Source organism: Parus major, chromosome 2 (genome assembly GCF_001522545.3).
Source record: "Parus major isolate Abel chromosome 2, Parus_major1.1, whole genome shotgun sequence".
In the NCBI taxonomy this organism is placed as follows: Eukaryota; Metazoa; Chordata; class Aves; order Passeriformes; family Paridae; genus Parus; species Parus major.
Window position 1 is genome coordinate 148,095,549 of NC_031769.1, and position 27,681 is coordinate 148,123,229.

Consider the following 27,681-nt stretch of genomic DNA (forward strand, 5'->3'; position numbering starts at 1 on the left):
AGCAACTCCTTTTGTAATCTTTCCTCTGCAGCCTGGCTTGGCAGCTCTGGGATCACTCCTGCTGCTTTCCCATGCCCTCAGCAGCTGCCCCGTGCCCCAAAGGGAGCACCCAGCACCAGACAGAAGATTAAAGTGGCCTATTCTAATGTGATGAGGACTCACACAAAAGCCACATTAGGATTAACTAATTTAATAGAGAATTTAATTAATTAAAGCCGCATTAAAGTCGAATTAATTAGAGAATTATTTTTTGAGCAAACTAAAGCTTGTGTTCTCCACCCAGGCATAATAAACTGCCCTGCAATGGGATCTCTCCAACTCAGTGTGGCTCACTCCCACCTAAAGACAAACATCTGGGTATGAGATTCCCTGTGGGATCTGACACATCCACACAGACCTGAGGGATCTGGCACAGCCCATGTCTGAGGCTGTAACAGACCCCACAGTCTGGGGCATCCTGTGGAACCACTCATCCCACCTTTCAGTAGCCACATGAAATCAAAATGTTCCTAGATCTCTAGTGAGGATGTAGGGTGCCTTGGCAACACGGCCAGTGGTTAATTTCTAATTTGAATGCACCCAAAGTCACTTGAGATGGATCCCATCCCATGCATCAGCTGAGCTGTAATGAATTCCATGCTCATGCTCATTGCTTGTGGCAAAGAAAAGCAGCACTTAGATTTTCTTCTGCTTGAGATGTAAGGAAGCCATGCTGATAGTCACCAAAAATTGGGTTTAATTGTTTTTTCACTAGTTCCAGATCTATTTAAATCGTGCCTGGATGGGGAGAAACATGGCCTAATATTAACAAGATTGCAATCCCTCAAACTAGAGCAAGATTAGCATCCTTACACTGCTCAATATTCAATGATGAACCCCTTTAAAGGCACAGCTGGGAAGAGTCAGGGAAAGCTTGGAGACTGTGACTAGAATTTAAGTTTTCTCTGCTTAGGAAAAAAACCAACAACTTACCTGCACACTCATGAATTCTCCCCAGTCCTATTAAATCAGCAAATGTGATCTGTATAGTGGATAAAGCTCTATTCTCCTTCCATTTATGTGCCTTTGACATCAGTGAAAGCCTGAAGTTACAGATTATTCTCTTTTCTTTTAACTCTTAACCAAAAAAAAAGATGTTCCAGGAAAAGGGTAATATCCACTGGGAGAGACTCTAAAGAGGAAAGATAAATACCAATAGAGTTTATTTTATTTTTTATATGCTTCAGGTCTATGTAAGAAAAATGCCTCCTACAGTAAAAAGAACTGATGCAAGAATTGTTTCTTGTAAATGGACAGCATTGTTGTCTGTAAAAAGAATGATGCATTGTGGCTCACTAGACAAAAAAGGAAAAACTATGAAGAATATACCCAAACCCACTAAAAATGGATCAAATGCTGCACTTACCGTGACATTAAAATCATAATGAATTTCAGATGCACCTTGTAAATTGTTTTTCCTAGAATCAGCTTAAAAAAAGTTAAAATGAAGTTGTGCTTTATGAAGAGGAACAGGTTTGTGTAGATGTTTCCTAGTCTCCTAAATGCATTCCACAGAAAACCTTAATCCCTTAATTCCCCATCAGGGAATAGAGGAATGACTGAATTTTGTCAAAGGCTTGTGTCACCAATCCTGAACTCACAGCAGGCTGTGAGGTAGAACAAAATTAAGAGACATCAGAGCTGGCCAAACAAGAACAAGCTTCTAAACAAGGATAAGGACACATCCTCATGTGATGGAACTGTAGAAAATATTTCTCTGAAGACCAGGAAGTCAAGTTTCTCTAAGGAAATCCTTTCTCCTCACAAAGACAGATGTGCAATGATTCTTTCAAAGTGAAATGAAATCCCAAATTGCCCCTCCCCACACAGAACTCCTTGCTTTTCATTCCTCAATTTCGAAATGTTTCCAAGAGCTTTGCATGTTTCTGGAGTCAGATTTAGAAAGGCTGCAGCTGACTCTCTTTTCTCCTCTTGAGCACAAGTTGAACGTAACAATTCCATTCTCCGCTTCCGATAGCGCCAGGCCTCGACCCGCGAGCTGCGCTACAAAGGTGTCCTGCCAGGCCTGAGATTTCTTTCAGGAATATGGAAAACACCTTTGATTAAAGTGCTCCCAGGCTTTGTCAAAATGGAAATAAAAGCAATTTCATTTTCTGTAGCTTTTTTTCTCCTTACATATCATTTTCCCTTCATGATCAATACAGTTATTAAAGAACTACAGGGGGATAAGCATTTACTTTCTCAGCTACTTCCTAACCATTGGAGGTGCCCCAGGTTCTTTGCAGCATTTAAACACAGCTGGCACAGGTGACATGTGATTTTGGAAGGAACAACAGTCTTCCCCAGCAGAAGCCAGAAAGGCAGCAGGATTCCCTACTCAGTACAAAAAGATATTAATATTAGGTTTTAGGCAAAGAAGTCAAACTCTCACTGTTTAGTAAAGTGGTTTTTTGGAGGTATTTGTCTACCAAGATGAAAGCAAGATGTTCACCTCCTGGCCACTGCTCATCACAGACTGAGGCACAATATCCAAGAGAAAAAGGATGAACAATCTTCCAGAGGCATGGGAAAGGGAGCTTAGCCTGTTTTCTTCCAGATGCCTTAATTTCAAGTACCAAGTCTGATGAGATGAACTGACTGCAGGTCCCTTACACTGTCCCTATGGAAAGATGGACTCTTAAACTGGTGCTCATCAGTAAATCAGGTTAAAAATCAAGGGACAGAAACTAGAATAGAAATTGCCATGGTAGAATCCAACTATTAGTTTCACTGTGGGTATGAAAACCAATGTGGCATCTTTAGAGTCACCAAGTGGTTTGGGGTGGGAAGGACTTCAATAATCTCATTCCAAATTCCCACCACAGGCAGGGACACCCTCCACTGTCCCAGGTTGCTCCAAGCCCTGTCCAGCCTGGCCTTGGACACTTCCAGGGATGGGACAGGCACAGCTTCTCTATGCCAGGGCCTTCACTCTCACAGTGAAGAATTTAATCCTTAGATCTAATATAAATTGACCCTTTGTCAGTTTAAAGCCATTGCCCCTTGTCCTGCCACCCCAGGCCCTTCTTAAAATTTCCTCTCCAGGTTTCCTGTCCATTCCCTTTAGACACTTGAAGGGGCTCTAAGATCTCCCCAGAGCCTTCTCTTCTCCAGGCTGGATACCCCCAGCTGTCCCAGCCTGGCTCCAGAGCAGAGAGAGCAGAGCAGAGGGTCTCCAACCCTCTGAGCATCTTTGTGGCCTCCCCTGACTCGCTGACCCTTCAGTGACTTTACATGAAATACCTGAGGAATGGTGACAGTGCCTGGACAGGCAGGAGAGCTGAGCAGGAGAACACTGCTGCCTGCATGTGCAGATTTTCAGCAGAGGTTTCCAGTGCAAACACTGACCAAGCTTGACCATTTTGCTGCTTGATGAGATGTGACAGGCTCACAGCCCAGTGCAATAACACTTCAGGCCACACAGCTGGGACTCAAGGATACTTAAATTCTGTTCCTTATTTCCATGGATCCCAGTTAGTTATGCATCTCCAGTGATAATACCCCTAGCTCCATGGTATCCCTATCCCATTAAGAGGTAAGTCTAATACAATTTCTCAAAGCTTTGACCTTTGAGCAGGGCAATTTATTATATGAGCTGCCACTGGGCACAAAGATGAGTCTAAGTGTGGTTTTCCAGTCAGTAACCAAGGATTTCCATTCACTCCTCTGTTAAATGAGGCCATTAAGAGAAATGTAACTCGCTAGTTTATGCTGCTGCTAGCAAGGGAAAATTGCTTTTTAATCTCTGACCCCTCAAAATGAAATTGTACCCTGGAAAGAGATTCTGTTAAACAAATGAATTAGAAAAACAAAAGATAGTCTGTGATTTCCTTCTGCCGACTCTGACTTGTCACAGATCAGGCTTGTTCAGAGCTTTCAAACAGAAAATTCTTGCCTTTGAAATAGTGAAGGCAGGCCACCACAATCAATGCAACTGATATTCTTAAGAATATTCTTGACTTGGAACAGCCCCACCACTGCATTCCACCAAGGTGAACAGTCAGTAAAATCTGTGTCCTACCTCCTCATCTTCCCACCAGAGAAAACAGATTGATCACCAATGGCTCACCACTAAACTTGCTCCCAAATCCTTCATATCACACCAAATCACAGAACGGCTTGGGTCAGGGGGAATCTTAAAGATCATCCAGCTCCAAACCCCTGCCATGGGCAGGGACACCTTCCACTATCCCAGGCTGCTCCAAACCCTGTCCAGCCTGGCCTTGGACACTTCCAGGGTTGGGGCAGCCACAGCTTCTTTGGGCAACCTATGCCAGGGCCTCACCACCCTCACAGGAAAGAATTTCTTCCTAATATCCAATCTCAACGTGCAATCTGTCAGTTTAAAGCCATTCCCCACTGTCTTATCACTCTGCCCTTGTAAAAAGTTCCTCTCCAGATTTGTTTTATCCCCCTCCAGGTACCTCAAATGCCACATTAAGTTCACCCTGGAGTCCTCTCTTCTCCAGGCTGAACAATCATAATCCTCTCAGCCTTTCCTCACAGGAGGGGTGTTCCATCCCTCAAATCATGTTCATGGCCTCTTCTGGATTCCTTCCCTTCTCCACTCATGCCCCTTCTACTTCCTCCTTGAATGGTTTGTGCTTAAATAAAAAATGAGCTCACAGTGGAATTTTTTTTTCTTCACAAAAGTTTCACAGTTGGTGTTTTATAAAAAATGGGAAAAAAGAGACTAAGCTACTACCTGGATCAGTCATCATTCCCTTTTGGGTGGTACAAAGGAAGAGATGTTCTGCTGTGATTAGACACAGCCTGAAAGATTTTACCCTTACACACAGGAACACACTACTGCATGACATCCAAAAGCTCTAAACAACCCCTTTCTTAATAAATATTTGATCACACAGATCCATTATTTACAGAAAACAAAGAGAGTTTTAAATAAATGTTGTGGCTCAGACCTTGCTGAGGTTAAGTTGCTGCATTCACACAGTTCATTTATCACATGGACTGGCGCTGACTCGAGAACCACTTCCCACAGAAAGCAGCTGTTTTGTAAATGGCTGCATTAAAATACAGTAAGAAAAGCAGGCAAAGACAGAAGCTGCTTCAAAATAAAGCACTCTAAAATCTGAAAAATCTGCCTGCTGCTCATAGGGAGCCAGTGAGCAAGAAAAAAAGGAGGCAGAAGTTTTATCCGAGCCAACTGCTGCTGGAGAAGGGTCTGGAGCAGGAGTCTGATGAGGAGCAGCTGAGGAGCTGGGGAGGCTCAGCCTGGAGAAAAGGAGGCTCAGGCAGAACCTTCTTGCTCTCTACAACTCTCTGAAAGGAAGGCATAGCCAGGTCAGAGCAGTCTTTTCTCCCAGGTAGAAAGTGTCAGGTTAAGGGGAAATGGCCTCAAGTTGTGCCAGGGGAGGTGTAGATCAGATATTAGGAAAAAAAAATCTTCACTGAAAGGTTTGTTAACCACTGAAACAAGGACTTGGTGGAGTGAGAATCCCTGGAGGAATTTAAAAAAACATCAAAATGTGATGTTTGGGGACATTGTTTAGTGGTGGACCTGGCAGTGCTGGGTTCGAGGTTGAACTGGATAATCTCAGTAGCCCTGTCCAAAGTAGATGATTCTGTGATTCAGTGTAATCACAGAAAGCACTGCCCCTCACAGCTCTGCTGCTCAGACCACGCTGAGAGAAGGATTTGCTCCAAGGCTCTGTAGCAATACAGACCACATTGGGGCACATCTGACAGGAAATATGAGCAAAGATCTGTGTTTAGGAGGTTTTGAGCAACCTGGGTAAGCAGATTATTGGGATCATTATAAGGGAGTGGAATGCTCGAGGCAGCAGTGGGGCTGGCATCTTCAGCAGGGGACGACAGGGAGGTTGCAAGTGGCAGCAAAAATGAAAAATAAATATGGCTTAATGGGAGAGTGAAAGGGGTGGAACTAAAACAAGTGTTATGGGGAAGAAATTGCTTTGAAGCTCAGGAAATTCAGTCTGAGTGGGAAACCCAGGTGAAAGTTCCTGAACTGAACTGGTGTGAATGTGTTGCTGTGGACTGAGAGAAAGTGGAGAGGGTCTGCAAATTGGTTTGAGAGTTTCAAGCAATTTGTGCAGGACTTCTTTTCCTAACTGGAGTTGATGGTACAGAACCATGAAGATGCTGTATGGTGGCAAAGTTTCTTTCTTCTGCTGAAGAGGAGGATTAAGGCTCCGTCATGTAATTAAACAGTCACTTCAGTAATGGCTTTTGCTTGGAGTCCTTACAGAGTCCCGAGTTCCTACTGCAGCTTTAATTCAGCTGCCATCACTTTCACAGGCAGGAGCTGCCAGGAGAAAGAATAGCTCTGTAATCCCCTGAATGAAACTTTTAAGTGCTAATTATCCAGAGGAGCTGCAAACTCAGCCACGCTCGTGGTGGTGACAGACACGGACAAACAGCAACACGAGGTTGATTGTTTGTGTTGTATCCTAGAACTTGCTCTAGTGATGTTACATCTCTGTCACAAGTCTGCCATATGAGCACGCAGCCTTTTCTTGTCCTAGGAGATCACAGAATTGTGGAGTTATTTAAGTTGGAAAAGACCTCTAAACCCATCTAACCCAACCCTTGACTGATCACCACCTTGTCATCTAAGTGCCACATCCAGCCATTTCTTGAACATCTCTAGGGATGGTTTATTCCACCACCTCCCTGGACACACAATTCCAATTCCAATTCCAATTCCAATTCCAATTCCAATTCCAATTCCAATTCCAATTCCAATTCCAATTCCAATTCCAATTCCAATTCCAATTCCAGTTTGACAATTTCTTCCATGCAGAAATTCTTCTTCAGCCATTTCTCATCCACGTCCCTCCCCAGCTCTTCTGCCCTTCTCTGAACATGCTCCAGCCCCTCAATGTCTTTCTTGAAGGGAGGGATCCCAGCTGAGGGAGCTGGGGTGGGGCTCAGCCTGGAGAAAAGGAGGCTTGGGGAGAACCTTCTTGCCCTCTACAACCCTCTGAAAGGAAGGTGTAGCCAGGTGGGAGTCAGCCTCTTCTCCCCGGTAAAAAGTGACGGGTTAAGGGGAAATGGCCTCAATTTGCATCAAGATAATCCAACCACACTCATCCCCTGTGGCTTTGCAGTTGCTGGATGGCTGCTGTCCATGTCAGTGTGCAATCACTGTGCCAGTTGGCTCTTAATTATAAAACTAAGCTTAAAATTATTTAGTGGCAGAAAAAGACAAGGTCTTAGAGCATACCCATAGTGAAGAGGAAGAGATGATCTTCATTGTCACAGTATTTATAAGCAACATGTGCTTTGAGAGGCTACCATGCCAAAAAATTTTGAAGACTCTGAGGATGTGATTTTTGAAACTCTAATTTTCTTTTGTTGTTAAAATACCAATGAGTTATTTGACTGAAAATTGAAGACAGTCCCTTATCAGTGGTCCCCAGGCAATAAGATCTCTGCAAATATCACAGATTTATGGAGCCTTTTTTCCTCAGAGCTCCAGCCTTCAAAGTGCCCCTCTGTGTACCCGTGAGAGCCAGACCCAGGAATTGCTTCTTTACTGGGAAAAAACTCATTGTTCTTCGACTGCACAAGTGGGTCACCGAGCTGCTGCTTGCCTTTGGGATGCCAGTGAATCCAAATTAACTTGACTTCCACAGAGGATACACGGAAGGAAAGCAACCAGCATTAATCAGAGCAGCACAAGCAGCTCTTCCAAAACAAATTAGCTTCAGCAGCCAGCACACTGTCCTTCAGTCAGTGAGGCCAAGCTGAGCTTAGGCCAAACTTTGCATAAAAAAAGAGAGCATCTGGTTTAATGTGTACTGGTGACTGATAACTGGTTTAATGGTGTAATGTGTTTCTTTTCCTTCTTTTAACTCACCAGCAGGATGCTCTGAGCAAAGTAAAAGTGCTCATCTCCACACAGCCATCCCTTTAGAGTGATGCCCAGCCCACCTAAACTAACCTCAAGTGCAGGTTGGGTGTCTAGATATTCCCTTTTTCCCAATAAAGAGACAGGTGATAGGCATGGGATTAATTTTCTGTTGAATATTTGTGGTATACTTGATAGAATCTCAATTTAATGGACAAAGGAGAGAACAAACTTGTCCTAAGAGGCAGCCACCAGACCTACCCATGTCAGACATCTCCTGTGAGATAAGACAAGATGTGCTGAAAGCAATTCCTCCAAATGAACCATGGAAAGGTTTGGACACTTAAACCCACATCACCACCAAACACACTTGAATCTGGTCCAACAAATCTCTCTCTTCCAGAGGGCAATTTGACCCCAGTTAAAATCAGTGTTTTGAGATGGGTGGGATGAATAATTTTCTCTGAGGGCAGGGACAAGGAAATTTCAAGAGGCAAATCTGGGCCATTGGCATTAATGGCAGAGTCATCATTCCTGCTCAAGGCCAAGGAGAAATGAGACCCTCACTGAAAAAAAGGCATTTAGGCAAAACCAGTGCAGGAGATAATTTCTACTGACTTCTCCTTGCCAGATTTGTTGGCCTCAGTCATTTTTCAATATGTATATATCGTATATATATGTATAAGAATATATATATTCCAAAACTCTGACAGCTCCCACTAATTTTTCAGAGTTTAGATAGGGCACATGAGAATTCACTCAAAGGAATAAAATTCTGCTGTTAGCACACACAGCTCAAGAGGAAGGAGCACCTTATCAAATTTAAAATGCAGAAAAAGGAGCTCACTGTAAAGATATTTACCTTTTTTTTAACATTTCTATCATTTCAGGGAACCTAAATGTCTTATTTTGTAGTAGCTAAGGAAAAGCTATTTACTGGTTCTTTGTTATTTTAATGTGCAGGTTGGGACTGGTTCTCCAAGTTGTATTGTTGAAGTGACTGCATGGGTTACATGCAAATACTGTGTTAAATAACCAGCCACTGAATCATTATTCCTGACAGAAATCCCTCCATTAAGTTCTACAGAAGGTCTTAAACTTGAATCTTTCAGCAGTGTTGACATTTCTGATTTCTCAATTTATGTGTACATTTGTTGATAGACTAATAAAAACACTGCATTGACTAATAAAAATACTGCACACACACACACACACACACACACACGTTTATGTACATATAAACAGTAATAAATAACAAATGTTTGTAAGCCAAGGATAATCACACTGTAACATAAGTAACAAGCAAACATACTCATGAATGAGCAGTTTAACATGAGGAGGAAAACTGCTCAGTTTTTAAGATTTAAGAAACAGCTTTTGCCTTTGGTCCCTGAGCAGCACAGATGAGCACAGACAGAATTTAGAGCGTGTAAAGCTCTGGCAGGTCCCTTAAAAGCAGTTCACCCACGGGGCCATCTGGCTGATCACTCTCCCAAACCCATCCCAGATATTTCCAAAGCATCCAAAATCAGGCAGACTCCCCAGAAGGATGACCTGTACTCACACTGCATTCTCCAAATGCATGCGAGGGGCATCAGCATCCCTCCCTACAGCATCCCTGAGGGCTCAGGGCCCTTCCTGTCCCATCCTGGGGACAGTGTCCCTTGGGGTGTAAAACGAGCAGATATGTGGCACAGAACACATGAGGCACCACATGCAGCTTGACCAGCCCCAGGCCAGCACTGGAAGTGACAGAAATGTCACCTCATTTTCTGTCCATGGTGACAGAGAACAAGCTGGGTTTACACACGTTTTCCTGGTGATCCACATCCAGTAGGGCACAGGACAGTTCCCTGCGCTCCACAGGAGATCTGGATTGCACATTTCCTTTAGCAGCCAAAGTTCTGCAAGTGATATTTGTCATTATGGACTTGTTTCAAGTGCAAGAGAGGCTCTGTTTTCTCACGTACACCAATCAGTTCATATTTATGTCCTTGGCAGGGGTTGCCTTGCTAAAACTGGCTATATCTTTATCCTGATGAACACATCTGAGGAAAAAAGGGCCTCCTGTCTGGGCAGGCTATTTCAGAAGCTCCTGCTAGCTGAAGGAAGCAGAGCCTTTAGACTGTGCTGCATTCATTTTCCGCCTGACTCCTCTTTGACCTTCTCAGCCAAAGTCATCATTAACTCATTTGCTGCTTTGCAATCAGCTCTACAGTCAGGTCAAGTATTAAATTCATTCCAGTTCCATTTTAGGCTTCATGTGGTATGTAACAAGTTATTTTCAAAGTGAATGCAGGATTACATGCAGGGCAGCACACATTATCTTGAATATATATACATTAAAAACCAAAATGTAGCTGAAGACAGCGCTTATTTTCTGCAATATCAAAGTTCTACAAAACTCACTCTTATTACCCAAAATTGGGACAATGTGTTTCACCAGAAAATGAGCTATAGATAATTTTAAAATCACATCAGTCCATTACATCAGAGTAAAATGCCTGTGAGTCTTACTCCTTTGGTCTAGACATTTGCTCCAGAGCTTCAGAGTTTACTGTGTCCAAGTAAACTTGGACAGTTAGTTTAACAACAAGTTAATTGAATTAGAATTAAAAAAATTGAAAGAATTAAAAATTTCTTGTTACGAATGGGTATTTTTAATAACATCTGCAGTTATTGTGAGTTATTCTCAAAGCCAAATAATAACATAGAATTGTGACATATTTGTTGCATCCTTATAATCTCTACAGTAAATCAATATTCCTGTTATATTGTGTTCAAAAAGTATATACCAAATTTTTAGTTGCCTTTTTTTATAATAATAGAGTAAGATTGAGTTGTGTTGTCATCTGATATAGATTAAGTGTTAATAGAATTAATCAAAGTTAAATTTCACTATGTTTAAGTGTTTTTAACTTAAGTTATAACTTTTATATTTTTTTGATGTTAAGTTTTATTACTTCCTTTTATCATAATTTTTAACAGGTTTAAATATTGTTTAAAGTTAAATTGCTTCATGTTTTATTGAAGACATTTGTTTAAACTGCAAAGCATAGTTATTTTCCTGGAGAGATGAAGATAACTACAACTGAAACAGCTGTGATAGACCACTAGTGAATACCTACTTAAGGATAGAGTTGAATGCAATCTGTAACACCCTTAACTTCATCCAGAGTTCTATTGTTGCAATCTCTGCAGTTTTCATTTGTTAGGGCTTTCTTATTTTTCAGTGTTTCCAGAATTTTACGAAGATGTACCATTGCTGAAGATCAACTGCCATGGGAGAGGCTTCAGATTAAATCAACTGCTAAATGGTTTAATTGGTCTGGTACCTAAAGCTTCTGATCATTTGTTTTATACAAATGCCTTTTAACAGTTTATTGTGCTGTAAGCATCTCATAGCTGCTACTATTGAGAACCTTGTGTTAGAAATGAGTTAAGAAGCATCTTTCCAGTTTAAAGCCTAGGCCCTAGCCAACCCTTGACTTTACCTGGATAAAGAATTTACCAATAAACCCAGAAGTTTTCTGCATCAAAACAATATTCAAGTCAATTTGACTTAGCAATTAGTAAATTAATATAACAGCTGAATTTTACAGTGGGCTTAGAAAATTGTCATCCAGACATGATTTTCCAATCTTCCATTGATTTATCAGCTGTGGCAGACTCTGGGATGAACTAAGAGGCACCATGTGCTCTTATGGACCTCAGCTACATTTTGTCAAAACTCCAGACACCTGGAAATCACCAATTTATGCTTGAGGAAAAAGATAACTAGCAGGTTTTTCTTCTGTCAGTCACAATGCAATTGATAACAATATTTTCTTACATTGTCAGTCACAACGTAATTGATAACAATATTTTATTTGTTCCTTCCCCCACCCCCTTCATCCCTAGAAAGTAATAACTATAACCATCAAAGAGTTCTTTCTGGGCAAGCTGTTTTCAAAAAGATTAATGTTTGTGTGCGTATGTGTGTGTGTGTTTATGTTCTATTCTTGCTCCAGTGAAGAAAAAAAAAAACACTTCACAAAAAAATCCCTCAAATTGCCTTTGAAAAGTGCTGAACACCACCACCACAGCCATTATTCACCAACCACATCATGTTGTTTGACAACTCAAGTTGTTTTCTTAAAGTACTGTTGCCTGATTATAGGGAAACACACCAAACAGAAGCACATATGCACTTAAATTATGTGTTTTTTATGGTGTCTTTCCAAGAACAACAGTAGCTAATTGTTGACTTTCCTACTGGGAAATGTCTGTTTAATATGCAGATCTCTTAATGACTGCTCTAAAAGCAAATTGCCTGTGCCATGGTAATCTAATCATATATATATATATAGATATATATATTTATATATATAAAGACGTTTAGTTCCTACTTAGAATGTGCTTTATCATCTTTCCAGGTAGCACAAATCCATGTGCCCAGTGGTTCACAGCTGCCAGGTGTTTTGGCTATTGCAAATACTGTCACTGAAATCATTTGTAGGATTTTTTTTTTAGTCCCACTTACTTGGTGCTGACTTGCTTTTGCCAACTGCTCATTGGCTGAGTCTACGTTAGAAGAAGAGGTCTCAATGTTGGCTTCAATGCTATCTGCAAATTAAAAGAGGATAATTTTAGGGTAAAAACCATAAAACAAAGGTTTTACTCCAGCAGCAATTCAGCAATTTACTCATGGGCATGAAGAGAGGAGCAGCCTCTTGTTTGTATCCTGTTGCTCTTCAAGGAAGTGGGTTGATCCATTCTGATGAAGACCCAACCCATCGGTCAGAGGCAGGGGGGCTGACAGCTCTCCACGTGTCCCCTGACAGGATGGAGGCTGCCTCTCATCCCATTCCTTCCGAAATCAATGGGAAGAGTGACAGGGAATCCAACAGAAAGTGACTCAAGGCTGATAAATTTCCTAGATTAAATTATATAGAAGGGACATGGCACCCGAAATTATCTCAATATTAGAGTGCAGGGATGAGATTCATGTGGGTCCATGTGGGTTATTGACCATGCCCAGGTGTCTGTTCTTGATCAAATCATCTCAGACAGGAGCACAGAGAGCAAATCCAGGGTGTGCAATTCCTCCCACTCCCCAGGAGCTGATCAGATTAAACAATCCACAAGCCATATTCCTGGACCACATTTCCGAGCTGCAGTGGAGGTCTGTGAAATGGCTCAGATTCAGACAAATTGCTGGAATCCACAATTAAAGGAGAAGAATCTCACCCTATATTGATATGTTTGGTACAGAGGGAAGCCTGGAGGGACCACAAGGAATCAAAATGAGACTGGAAAATATAGACTATCAGCTACCCATCACAACTGGCAGGTCTCCACTTCCATCAAAAACAAATATTAACTTTGACTCCTGACTGTGCTTAGAAAACAAGATAACTATGGTATAAAACATGCAAAAAAGGGTTTGTTTTTCCAGCAGAAATCTTGGAAATCCTGACCAACTTGTCCCCCAAGAGATATACAGCTAATAATTTCTGCTCACAGTGGAAGAGGATGTGCCCTTGGTCTATTTCTTGATCAGATGTGTGGTTTTGAGCACAAAATACACCACAGTGCATGAACTCGATCAGGAGAACTCAGCCTCAGGTAGAAAGTGGAGAATAAGGCTCCAGGGATCTCTCTAATCCTTAATAAAACCAATGGAAATTCTTCAATTAATAGTATCAGGAGTTGGATTAAGACATTCCACAAAAGATTCAAGCAATTTATTATTTAAGGTTCTAAAGGGAAGAACAGGAATTAATCTCATCACTTTTGTGGTGGACAAAGAAATGAGGGTTTGCAGATAATTTGTGGAAAGTGGTTGCATTCAGATTTTGCCATTTTAAATGAAAGAGCGTTAAAAAATCTGTTAATGTAATTATGCACTTACAATAATAAATCAAAATAAAATATTCTTTTTAAAAGGGAAGAAAGGAAAAAAAACAAACAACTCACAAACAAAAGAGAAAAAGAGCAAAACCCCAAGTGCCTAATCAGTGTAACAGAACTTGCTTGTATATAAAGTTTCTTGGGATCTTAGTGCAGACACCCTTCACTGCTCAACATCTCTTAAAGGCTGATTAGCCTTAGAAAATTAATCATTTAGGCAGAGAGGAGCTACAGAGGTAAATGTATTAAATATATCCTCCTAAAACAAGAGTAATCTGTCTGTACTTCTCCTGGGGAAGAAGGAAATCACAGAAGCAGCTTAATTTAGCTCCCCTAAAAGGCCCTCCAGAGGAGCCCAACACTTTCCACCGCCTGCAGGGAGGCATGAGGAGATTTGCCTCCGTTAGATAAAATTAAACACTGTGCACACCCCCCTGAGTGCTCCCTGGAATGGGAGAACCAAACCTTAGGAGCTGTTTTTGCGAGCATCATCTCTGTTTTCCCCAGCACAGGCTTCCCCAGGTAAGAAGGATGCGTGCTGCAGGTCCTGGATGAGTCCAGGGATGTTTCAGAGGGAGCCTGGGCGCTGGTGGAACTGATGCTCTCCTCCCAGTGGAGGAATGCCAGCCTTGAAATAAGTAAAGCTCCCATTTAAATTCTATTTTTTGAAGCAGCTCGTCATCCCGAGGCACAGGGGAAAAACTAAAACAAGCAAAAAGACCCCACCTAACCAGCTCTGAAACTCTACAATAGTGAGACATAAATATGTAAAGCAATTTAACCAGATGTTTCTGCTGATTAACTCAGGAAAGCAAGGAGAGGAATTTGGCTCAGATCACAAAGAAATAAGTAATAATTCAATGACTTTAATAAGTCAGTGATGACTGTGTCACTGACAGACATTTCAGTGAGTCTTTGCTGAACGAGTGGTGCTTCACAGCCTTGGCCACTCTCAGGCTCCTTGCCAAGGTACCTCACTTGGGGATGGAGAAACAAGGCTGGCAGGGTCCTCAGGAGGCTGAAAAAACCTGCTGGAGGGATCTGCCTTTCCCTTTGGCTTTGGGATGAAGGGACAGTGAGTTTGTTCCCAAACAGATTAGACAATCCAGCCCTGGCTGCAGAATTTCTCAAAGAAACTGAATCCCACAACAGCTTTCTGCCCTCAGACTCTGGTGACAAATTTATTGTACAATTTGAAAACAAAAATCCCAAAGGGATGCAGTTGACGTTTTGATAAACTCAAGGACAGGGCTGCACCAAAGCAGATGGTGTTTGCAACCAAATACATCAGAGAATTAGGAAAATAATTATAATTTTTCATCTAAAAAAAAATGATCATAGGAGTAGTGAAGGTGACAGAGCTAGCCAGGCTTTAGATTCAATTTTTTTATGATTCTGTGACACCTTTATCACACAGAGATGGAAATAACGATGATCCTAAGAGAGATCTTTCAATTCCAGATGTTTATCTGTGTCCTGACATCAAGCCCTTCTAACGACCAATGATGAGTCTTATATGGGAAAGAAATTACTGGATTGACAGTGGCTGGAGTGGGGGTTTTGCCCTAATCTTTCAAGGAATCACTCACAAGGCCTGAATTTTTACAGCAGCAACAATGGATTGCTTTCACAAGGCAGAATTTCAGCTAAACCCCTTGAAAGACAGGAAAGTGAGCTCGTGAATGAGAATTTCTAAATGCTCCCACTTGGCAGTAACCAAAATGAGCCCCTTCAGGTTTTCATAGTATGCTTTTATTTTTAGCACTTTAATAAGCTTAACCCTCTTTTATCGCTACAACTTCTGGCTAAAAATAATCAATATAGCATACTGAGAGGCACAATAAAAAGAAGAAGGAAAAAAAATTGAGTATTTTGGTAATGCATAGAGGTTTCTTTCCTAATTAAAAGCTAAGTTTGGAGGGAAATTGCTTTCAGCGTGAAAATGAATTTTGCCCACTCGAATTGCCATGCACTTGGAAAGTTTTAAGTGAGTGTCATTCCATGAACAAAAGACCCTCAGGCTTAGTGAAGACAGAATTGTGGATGTTAAAGGGAAGGAAAACGATGACAACTCTTCCAGAGCAAAGTTTAAAATGGCTCAGGGTTAGTCATTTGCAAACTTCAGTGTAAACATCAAGTTATAAATTCTGCACACGAGAGGACTTATAAAATAATTGCGCTCATATGTTAAATCCAGGCTAAATGGGTCACACTGGCTTAGACTGGTGCAAGAAAATACAATTTTCAGCGCTGTGAGTCATCAGGAGCTGTGGTTTTTACTTCCAAAAAAAGGCAGATAGAACCTACCTTGCTATCTGATTTTAGCAGAGCTCTAATTCTTCCACACAGCAACACATCACAACCCTCAGAGGAAAGGACTGAGGCACTGAACAACCAGTCAGCACCATTTTCCAGGCAGGCCTGGAAAGAGTATTTAAAGTACCCTAAAATGTCATAACCAGCTCCTCCTGTTGGTTTTCTTCAGCCAACAGCCCAAACCCCTTGGTCTGAATGAATAAAAGTGGCTACAGGGCCCAACACCAGCCTAAATTCACAGCACTTTTTCTCCTGAATGATTTATGCTGTCCTTGAAATGCGTCTTGGAAATGTCAAGTATCTGCTGCATATGGATGTGCTGATAAATGGTACTGCCCTGCCAGAGGTTTGCCATGCCTGCCAGGATACATCTCCCAGGGATTTAAAATTCAAACATTTTCCTGTGTGTATCTCTTGGAAAGCAACACGTCCTGACAGGGAAAAAGGCACCTCCTCTCATCTGCTCGGCGCTAAATGGCAGAGCGCAGGAATATCGTCACTTGGGCATCTGGAAAGCAATTTACTGCTCCTTCTTACAGAGAAAAGTGGCCTCAAATTCCTGGTGCTTGCCACAGAAGAGTAAGAATAAGAAGAGTGTCCTGAGGGTTCTGGGCCCAGTGACCACTGCCCACTCTCAGTCACCCGTACAAGGGGTCCTTAATTCCCATAGATGCTCTCAGGTGGCCTGGGAAAATCCATCCAAGGCTCTACCTTTAAACCCACAAAATTAGCACATGTGAGGATATTATATCACTGCAACAGACCTTATTAATTTTATTTTTTTTCCTGATTTCCTTCATTTCCTGATTAAAAAAAGTTATTTCAACAGGAGGTGTTTTTTGGTGAAGCAATTTATGGGTGTGTCAGACTTTTTTATTCCCAAAAAAAATCTCTGAAAGTAACTTACAGGGGAAAACAGCTCAAATAGCTTTGAATGGGAAATTCCAGGTAGTTGCCTGCAGCACACCCTTTATTTTCATAGAATCAGGGAATCATGGAATGGTTTGGATTGGAAAGGGCCTTAAAATAATCTTGTTGCAACCTCCTGCCATGGGCAGGGACACCTTGTGCTGTTCCAGGTTGTGCCAAGCCCTGTCCAACCTGGCCTTGAACTCTTCCAGGGATGGGGAGTCCATAATTTCTCTGGGTAACCTTTTCCTTGTGATTTATGCTCAACACATCTTTTTTTTTTTTTAATTATGGAAAACATCCAAATTAAAAAAAAATAAAATACGTTTCTTTACATTTACAAATTAAAAAAAAAGAAGTAAAGATCAAATTTCTTTTTTCCAAATCCAGTTTGTGAATTGAAACAGTTTGGATAAATCCCTTAATTTCATTTGCATGCAGCATTTTTCAGAAGTCTGGTTTTGCCTATAATTAACACAAAACTCACTTTCCATCACACAGCTGAGTTATCAAGTCCTATTGCTGATGAAAGAAGTTTCAATCTGAGTTTGTCACTGGAATAAATAAGGTTGGTAGAGGTGTGGATTCACAGAAATAAATATATTTTATTTCTGATTGCTGTCTTGAAAAGATCATATATTTTACCTACCAAGTAAGGTCACTGGTATTTACAACTTGCTTGACTTCTTTTGCTTCACATGGCTTGTTTGATTTACTTAAACTGCTCAAGCCATGTTTCCCAAACAGCCTGGCAGAGAATTGCACCTCCCAGCAGAAATAAACCACCCACCTGAGCAGCTTCTGCCTTTCTGACATTTACTGCTCAATTGCAGCATTAGCAGAAACTGAGACTACAGCAATTCCAACTTCCCAAAAACTGCTTTGGAAAAATTGATGTGAGAAGAATCCTACGGGTGGCAATAAACCTCATGGAAGGAAGAGCCTTGCTTCTGTACAAAATTAGCTGGCTCATTAACTGTAATTATACCAGCCCAATCACATTATGAGGGTCAAACACAGGAACAAACACAGCAGACAAATCTTTAGGCGTTAGTAAATTTGCAAGTGTGGAGTCGCCCATCACTCTTCTCCTTGTAAACCAGCATGTGCTGTCTCACCAACTCTGCCAGCACCAGAGCTAAATGTGAGAGTCCTCACGCGAGGGATGGCGCAGAAATCACACTCACAGGGAGCAGGAGGAGGAGACAAACACAAAAGCTCATGCAATTTTTGTGTTGCTTGTTATCTCGAGTCAAATGAGTCGGTCAGAGATCACAGGAGCCCACGCCTGGCTCCAACAACTCTGTCACAGCAGAGGCCACCAAGCAATGCCTCACATGAAAGCTGAGGCTGTCCAGCCCTGCCCAGAGAGCTGTTCAGAGAAACAGGGAAAAGTGGCACAAAATACACCAGAGAATCACAGAATGATTTTTCACTGGCACGTCACTCTGGGTCTTATCAAGTGGCTAAAAGCAACACAGCCAAGAGAAGATTTCCCAATCCATTAGGAACCAATAAGAACATGAATGTACACATTCCCATAACAGCCTCCTCTGAGATCACTTAGGAATCTTAACCAAATGAGAGACTTTGCAGGCCACATTCAGATCAGAGATATTAAAGCTGCTGCATTCAGGTATTTGGGGACCGTTCTCAAGACGTGTTCATTTTCTGCAGATGTCCCAGCTGAGGTACATAACTCGGGAGGGTTTAGTTAAGGCTCCAGCTGAATGATTTCCCAACTCAGCTTGCAGTCTGACAACAGGCTGTGCCATCCAGGCAGTCAGACTGGTGGAGGATGTGTTGATGGACCTTTCTGAGAGTGTTTACATGTCAAACCAGCCTTCAGGGCAAAAAGGCAACAAAGTAGACTTGATTTCACAGGAAAAAATAAAATAAAAAATAAAAATAAATAAAAAAATATAATTAAAAAACCCCAAACCCCAAACTGAAAAAACTCTCCCTGTATTCCAAAGCTTCCAAAATGAGCAACCTGTTTGCATTCATGCAGATATCTTTTCCTTAGAAGGAAATTTATGGCTATTGTTGCCATCACCATGAAAAATGTGAGAACATGGCACTTCAGTGAATGGCAGCATCACTCAGGGACTGAACACATTGGCCCCTCAAGAAGTTCCTCCTGACTGAAGGAATCCAGCAGCTGCCATGTCTTTACTTCTTTTTCCAGCTCTCTCAGCTCCAGCCTGACAGACACCAGGCAGAGATGTTTGTAAAGTGAGGGAACAATGACTTTAGATCACGTTAAGAATTTTTTAAACCCGGTTATTTTTACATGTAAAAAGTCCAGACTTCAAGAGTGAAGTGAAAGCTAAGTAGCACCAACATCCAAGTCTGGATAAGTATTGGTCTAAAGACAAAGTCTGAGGAAATCTTAATTGTGACACAGTAGGACATTGATCTGTTCTGAGAAAGCCACCAATTAGAGGGATGGAGCACCTCTCCTAAGAGGAAAGGTTGAGACAATTGGAACTGTTCAAACTGGAAAAGAGAAGGGGTTTTGGTGACCCAATTGTGGCCTTCAAGTGCCAGAAACTAAAATAGAGTAGGCTTAGTAGGAAGAAATTCATCCCTGTGAGGGTGGTGAGGCCCTGGTACAGGTTGTCCAGAGAAGCCCCATTCCTGGAAGTGTCCAAGGCCAGGCTGGATGTGGCTTGGAGCAACCTGGGATAGTGGAAGGCGTCCCTGCCCATGGCAGAGGGGTTGGAAGTGGTTGATATTTAAGGTCTCTTCCAACCCAGATTGTCCTGTGATTCCATGGTTCTTTCAGCCAGAGAGATTTGCAGTGCAAAGACAGATTTGTGTACATTAATTCTGGACAAAGAGGTAGAGAACTGGTAAATTCCTTCCTGTGGTGCTGCTCTTGCAATACTAAAACAGGTGGCCACTATGTGAGCTTGGGATCTTTTCCCATTTTTGGGAGTTGGGAAGGTTACAGACACACAAAGCTTGGTTGCAAAACTGCTCAAAAGAGTTAGAAATGTGATGCCCTTAGAAGTGTAAAATGTTTTCAGAACAATGAGGGTCTTTCCTTGTGGCTTTGTGAAATTCAGTGGAGCTTTAAACAGTGATAGAGGTGGTGGAATTGAATTAGAGCAGTTTAGATAAGGGATGTAGGTTTTGAACGTTATTCTGGCATAACTATTAAGGTTCCATACACAGGTAGCATGGAAAAACAGCTTTTCTAAAACACAGATCATTTCCTTTTGCCATGGGCAAAAAAAAAAAAAGAGCACTAACTCCTATTCAGGTCAACTTTATTCTCAGTTACAAGATAAACAGAAGCTTACAAATTGGACAAACATGCACTTGCTTTCATCAGGTTCCAATACAAATATTGGCAGCTGTGTTGTTGACACTTCCTTCAGAGGAAGTGAGGATTTAAGGATTCTCCTCTCCCTAAGACCAGTCACAAAACTGATTCCATGGAAGTTTGCATACATATGCCAGTGCCACAAATCAAAGTAGAAGCTCTCATATATAAAATAGAGATGCTCAGTGTGAAATACTGGGAATGTTTCAGACTGTTGGGAGCTCACAGTTCACTTGAGTGGCCATCTATGAGCATGGAAAGGAGTTATTGTTGCTGTTGCAATAACCTCCAACATAATTTACTTCTCACAGTGCCAAGCCTTGAATCCTGGGATGCATTGGCTTCAGAATCCTTCTGCTGCCATGACAGTAAAATTCAGTGGAGATGAACCAACCTCTTCTGGCCATCTGGAGATCTTGCCATTTGTACATCAGATCCCCAAAGCTGTCAACGAGGCACACCAGAACCTCCTGGAATATTTATGCCCTGCTGTTTTGTCCTTCCAGTTGATACTGGGGTGGTTGGAATCCCCCATGAGGACCAGAGGTGAGGCTGTTCCTGTCTGTCTCTAGAGGGCCTCATCCACATTGCCTGTCCTCCTTTTAATCCTGACCCATAAACTTTCCATCAGCTTCTCATCCATCCCCAGGCAGCATCCCCTTCACTCCAGCTCTATAAAGGGCAACACTTCCTCATCATTTTCCTACCCTGCCCATCCTAGCAGAGCTCACATCCCTCCAAGGCAACACTTCCACCACATCTCCATGATCCCAACAAAACCAGCCCTGCAACTTCACACAGATCTCTAACACCTCACGTTTAGTCCCGATCCTTTGTGCTTTCAGCAGTGCTCAGCTCCTGCAGAGGATTTGGGATATTTGTCCATAACGGTGGTGCCTGGTAGCCACTTCCCTGCTCATGTCCAGGTCTGAAGGTGACCCTGCTCACACCTCATTTTGGTGACTTTGGGAGCCCTTCCTGCCAGACCACCCCATTTTCAGCAATCCTGTCCTCTGTTCCCATGGGGCTGCTGTGGATTCCTCACCTCCCTCCCCCACCATTACTAAATGTCTCTTTATGTGGTGGATCCCACCAGTCTGCAAATCCACAAACAGGGTCCCAGAGAATCCCAAACACCCACCAACACCAGTTCCACAGCCAATTATTGTTTTCTCCTGTTGGTGTCCTCCTCCTTGCCCTCTTTCCCCTCAGCCCACATGATGAAGCTGCACTGGGATGCCTTTGCCGAGAGCTCCTGCAGGATTATATTGGGAAGACTCTGCTGATTCCCAGCTAACCCAGGCCATTGGCTTGTTTTGGTCTCAAAGGCTTGGGCTCACTGATGTGGTAATGCATAATTAAATATTTGCATGAAAGAGATGCCACGACCAGGAACTTGGGCTCAGAGTTTGTTTGTAGAAGACGTAAAATAACAGAGATATCCTCTCCCAAGTCTGCATTTTATTTCTTCCCTGCATGACAGAAATCACTCTGTCCCCTAGGGAGTGTTATCAAAGTGTTCATTAAGGCCCAGACCAGACAAACTCTCCACACTTCTCCCCAGCTCAGGTGAACCAAAGAGGGATTTTCTCTGGGAACATTCTTCTGAGGGACTCATCTCATATTCCCTGTTTTTGTATTTTCCCTGTGTTTCCTATACAAGCACACACAGAGCTTTCATTCCACGCATGTCAGAGGAAAGGACTAAAAAAATAAAATAAAACAAGTGCCAGGAGAGCGGTCTCTTGTCATCATGGAATTTTCACTGGGGGGTTTCAACATCTCTTTCCTCCTGATTCTTTATCTCCCTTACTTTTGTGTACTTTGAATGTCAAAAGATAAACAGTGGGACCCTTCAGCAATTGGTTGGGAAGATACCTCAATTGCCTGTTAGAATTAAAAGATATTCCTTTAAAAAACTGTTAAAAATCTGCTGGAGTGTAAAGGAAGAAGGACAACAACAAAAAAGCCCCACAAAACCTTATTTTTGGCTCAAAGACAAAATGTCCTACTTAGTCTAACAGCTTCTCACAGGGAAGTTAATACTGGGATGGCTTCTATGCATGGGTAAAATCTTAAAATAATAAATATTGCCTTAAGAAAAGGAGTTGTGAGGATCTTGAAGCTAGCTGATGTATGTTGTCATGTCCCTCAAGGCATTAGCATCTGATGTGCTTTTAGAGATGAATCAGGCTCCAAAGCTATCCATGTACAAAAATAAGCTTTCAAGAGAGAAAGCATCAAGCATCAGGAGGGGGAAAAAAAAAAAAGGAAAAAAAAAAAAAAAAAAAAAAGAAAATAAGAAGAAGAAAAAAAGAAAATATACTAAAAAGCTGATTTTAAATACAATTTTGAAATTTTTTTTGCTGCCCCTGTGAACATGAATGGTGTTTCTCAGAGGGGTGTATATAACTCAGATAACTCATTTCAGTGTAAAAGGAAATATCTTATGGTAATGGAAATTTGCAGAGATATGAACTCGGTAAAGAAATCCAGAAAAGCAGAGAAGAGTTTCTGTTTTTAAAATTTGCATATGGCTGTCTTAGGACTTCTCCTGCTCCCAGGAGCACCAGTGAAAACTCCATCTGAGCCTGCAGGTGAGAAATATCCCCACAAATCCTGCTGCTCTGGAGTTTAGGTCCCTCAACCAGCCCTTAGGACTCTTAGCTCCCAAATTTAAAAGTGGGAAGTTGTCTCAGAAGTGCCACCTGTTATTGCTGTACATACAAAAACAAGAGAAAAAAAATCTGATTTTCCTTCACAACATCAGAAAAGAGCAGTGACAAAGGTCAGAGAGGGCTGATCTAAAGTTTCTAATCCTGCTGTTCACAAGAGCTGGTGTCTCTCAGCCATGGGCTGCTCCAAAAGACAGGGCTAGAGTCTCATCTCTTTTCACAGTTTTCTCCATCCAGTTTTTTCTTAGTTATTCATAGCTGGTGAACAACAGATCAACTAATGGGCAGAAACTTCAGACTGTATATGAGCACATCTTGATGTCTGGCTTCTGTAAATTTAATTAGATACACCCTGCTATGTGGAATGAAAATTCTATTTGGAAACAAAAAGCTGCTTAATTTTCTCTAATTTCATCAATAATCATAACAATAATTTCCACTACTATTGTTTTTTAATTACAGTTCCAAGTAGAAAGGAAAAATTGGATCCCTTTCCAGTTAATGTTATATATTCTACAGCTTCCTTTTTACAGTCAAAAGGGAATGGATTCATCTCCCTGTGAATTCTATTTTATGCTAAATATACCAGCAAACTGTCCATAACATAAGAACCTTATTGCACAGGGCAGCTTGTCAGATCCAAACAGCTCTGGATGTACAAAATGCTCAGAACACAGGGAAGATAATCTCAGCACCAACAGAGGGCTGCTCATGAGGGACAAGATCATTTTGGGATGGTGGAAGAGGGCAATAAAGGCCATAATTTTCATGTGACACCCACCTATTGTGTCTCCTTGCTCGTGCACCATGGAGGCCAGGTCTTTGATGATCTGGTTCACGTCCAACATGTCGCTCTGAAAAGACAGAAATCCTGACATTAACGAGGAATGGGGAATATCCAAGTAGGAAAGGCACGTTCCGCAGACCGGCTTGGCAAAAGAAAAACACAAACCCAGAAATCTTCATCAGTGTAAAAAGGAAAGTTATAATGCTCCAGCAGTAAAAAATTCCCTCAGAGCCGTGGTTTTCTGGATCTAAGGCAGCCAGCTGACTTAAGCCTTGTGAGGGGAACAAGTGGAATGATCAGATTTTATGGTTGTTTTTCAGAATTGTGGAGGACTAAGGAAAAACAACAATAAAAACAACAGCGGCAAACCCTTCTTTTTATAAAAAAGTTATTGGTGACGCAGGCCATTCATCCCAGACTGTTCTCTCCTACACAGAAAAAGGCCATCTCTCAGCACAGAATCATCTGATGCTATTCATAAACTGGTGGAGAGACAATTGAAAACTTCCTGAATTTCAAATTACCTTATTGGTAGGGCAATAAGGAAAGAGCTGTTTGATGAACAGATTCATTTATATGTTTTCACATAGTAAAAAAAGAAAAAAAAAAAAGTAACTACATTCAGCTATGAAATTTTCTCTGTGAAAACACAGCAAATTACCCATGAGTTTGTTTCCTTCATTTCTGAGCACTTACAGTATAAAAGAGCAATGTGAGCATATGTTGACATCGTACGACACTGTGCCTTGTAAAAAGAATTAATTTAGCAATAATAGACATAATAATATAGACACTGCTAAATGCACTACCAGTAAGGCAGCATTACCAGAGCAGAAAAAAAAGACACCAAAAAAGGATGTATCATTATTTTTTCATCTGTACAAGTCAGAGAATCACAGAAACACTGAAATGGGCAGGAACCTCTGGAAATTATTTAGCCCAACAGACTTTCTCAGAGCAGGAAACTAAAGTAGGGTGCTCAGGGCATGGATTTGTCTGCCTCCAAGGATGGAGATTCCACAGATCTGGAAGATCTCTTTGCCTGGCAAACTGTAAGTCCATGGAATCCTGTGAGTGTTTGACCATGGCTGGATGACAGGCACCCGCCAAATCTGCCCTACCACTCCCCTCCCTAAGTAGACAGGGGACTGGAAATATAATGAAGGGTTCACAAGCTGAGAGAAGGACCAGGAGACTTCACCCTCCAAATATCAGCACAGGCAAAACAGACAGATTTTAATTGAATTTATTTCTAAAAGAATCAGAGCAGGATAATGAGAAGTTTTGGAACTGTCTGGGCACAATCCTGTGCCTGTGCTCTGGGATGGCTGGAGCAGGGAAGTGGGACCAGGTGACCCCACTGTGGTCCCTTCCAGCCTGGCCACTCTGGGATTCTATTTCCATCCCAAAAGATCCAATTGCCTCCACCACATTTTTTAAAGAACTCCATTTCCCTACTAGCAAATTTAGGAAAATGGTGCAAAATGAATCCATGTCCTTCTCTTGAAGTTTGCTATGAGAATATAACTGGCACAACACTTCAACACGTAATGAAATAGAACTGCATCAATTTAAAATGAGGTCTGGGAGTCCCACTGTGAGTGCTAGAATAGACCAAAATGTTGAATAACTGAAGATGTAGGAAAAGTGAAAGATTGAAAAAGCTGTGAGAAATCATAATAAAGCAAAAAAAACACTCCCCCAGCCAAGGACTAGGTAATGCACCACAAAATGCACTTTATTCCTTCACTTGTCAAGCACAATGAAGCTTTAATTATGGATGGTATTAATTGGTAACTTTTAAATACTGCAGAATATCTTGGAAAGAAATGAAGTTTAAGTAATTTGAGATTGTACTTGAGCACTGTGTTAGTAAATCATTACCAAGAAATACGGAGAAATTAGGGGTGATATTTTTTGTGTAGGGAAGTTTTCTGAGCTTTTTGTAAAAATATTTCAAGGGAGAAAGTTAAAGTTCAGCAAAATGTGAAGAACTGAGAATTAACTTTAATGTCTTGCTCTGCTCTTGTTTAACTGATTTTCAGAAGATGGTTAAGGAAAATAGAAACAACAACAACAAAATAATAATACTAAAAAAGCCCAGAATGCAGATTTGTGTCTCTTGGCTAAATTGTCACTGATGTAATTTTTTATGTTTGTTCCTTGCAATATTAGGACAATCCTTTCTACACTTCAATCTGCTTTACTTTGTGGTGCTTCTTTTCCAGAACTTTAAGTGAAGGTGGCTTAAAACTCATGAATATGTTTCTGCACGTACATTTGGCTAGACAGAGTTCACTGCAATATATTGAATTACACACACCCCCAGCCACCCCAAGCATTTCCACTGGAATAAAACAGATGATACACTGACTTCTTAGAGGACCCTTCCCAGGTAATTTAGCCATGAGGAGCTGGGCTGTCTATGTCCTGATCCCCAGATATTCCGTGAGGGATGGGAGAACGAGAAGGAAAATTCAACGTTGTGCGCGAACGGTGCTGGTTCAGCTTTGCCATTTGTATTCAGGTACATGAAACCAACCATCTGCAGCTGCAGAGTATAGATCCTTTCCATAATGTTGCAATAACACTTAAAATTACTGTTTAGCAAATATGCATCAGTGAGAGCCAGCGCTGAGCTGTGAGGAAGGAAAAACTGCGACTACTGCACTTCAGGAAAAACAAACAGGGGTGAGTTATAAAGCACAGAGCACAAAAGCAATCTGGCCTGAAGCCAGAAATCTGTTGAATAATTTAACCTGGCAAGGTGAAGTCTCAAAGTCCTTGATATATGTAAGGAAAACAGAGGAAGAAATAGAAGAAAGAAAAATACCCAGAAATAAAGACCTTCCATAGTGGAATATCCCTTGGAGCTACTCTCCTGCTCCTTCTTGCCAGGTCTGCTCCATCCCCAAGTACCTCTGAACTTTCCAGGTGCCAGAGTTTGTTAGGAAAATCAGACTGCCTTTGGTTTCCCATGCTTGCACACACTTTGCAGAATTCACAATGAAATACAGCTCCTCCTAAATCTCTGACTCCACAGAGCCCAGGAGTGCAGCAGACACCACCATTCCCAAAATTCTGTTTCCCTGACAGTTAACGATGCTGGGGCTCCCTGGGTTTTAATTAACACCAGCCTCTCCTGTCTGGCAGCAATTCATTCACTGTATTCTGCAGCAAGAGGGAGACAGGTTTAAACAGTTCTGTATAAATCCTCTTTTTTTTTCCCCAAAAAAAAGGAGAAATCAATTCAGATTAGAAGACAGGATTTAATATCACCCATTCTGGAACAAAAAGAATTAAACTAGTCAACAATAAAATGAAATGGCAGTACCTAAAGATGACCAAAAATGCAGAGAAGTGATAGATGAGAAAACCAGAGATGTAAAAGAATTTGAGGCCATTAAGTTCCAGGGGATTAACTCCCACTAGGGGAAATTAGTTTGGGAAGTTTTTAACAGAAAGTATGAGGTTAAAATGACAGGACTATTTGAGTCACTTAACCTGACTCAATAAATGAATAATGTCACTGCACAGTGCTGAGATTTTGGGACAAAAATTGAATTTCCAAGTCTGAGACAAAAGTGGTTGGAAATATGATTTTGCAGATAAACCAGAAATTTAAATTTCCCAATTTTTGCTTTAACAAGATGAAGATTTCAACACTTTTGAAATTAATTTGTGAACAAGTCAGGTTATAAAATCCAGACATTGTCACCAATGTGGGAACAAGAAATCCCACATTTCCCCACAGAATGAGCATTACTGAAGTATTTGCAAGACAGAAAATAAGCAAACCTCTTTTCTCTTCCACTCTCATGCTTTGTGGGGTGAAGATTTATTCACACTGAAAACTTCCAACATATCCCTGACCTTAATGATATCCTAAAGACATTGT

The 27,681-nt window shown here is 41.4% G+C and overlaps 1 protein-coding gene across 13 annotated transcripts in view; it reads right to left on the reverse strand.

Annotated features, from left to right (window-relative positions):
• The window catches only part of TSNARE1 (t-SNARE domain containing 1), a 449,947-nt gene that overhangs the window by 158,070 nt on the left and 264,196 nt on the right, over window positions 1-27,681 (reverse strand). For all 13 annotated transcript variants that reach the window (XM_033512481.1, XM_015619054.1, XM_015619058.1 and 10 more), the window contains 2 exons: window positions 23,778-23,850; window positions 12,396-12,478 (listed from right to left, as the gene is read on the reverse strand). In XM_033512481.1, the coding sequence (XP_033368372.1) occupies window positions 12,396-12,478; window positions 23,778-23,850 (156 nt within the window). The remainder of the gene's footprint in view (window positions 1-12,395; window positions 12,479-23,777; window positions 23,851-27,681) is intronic.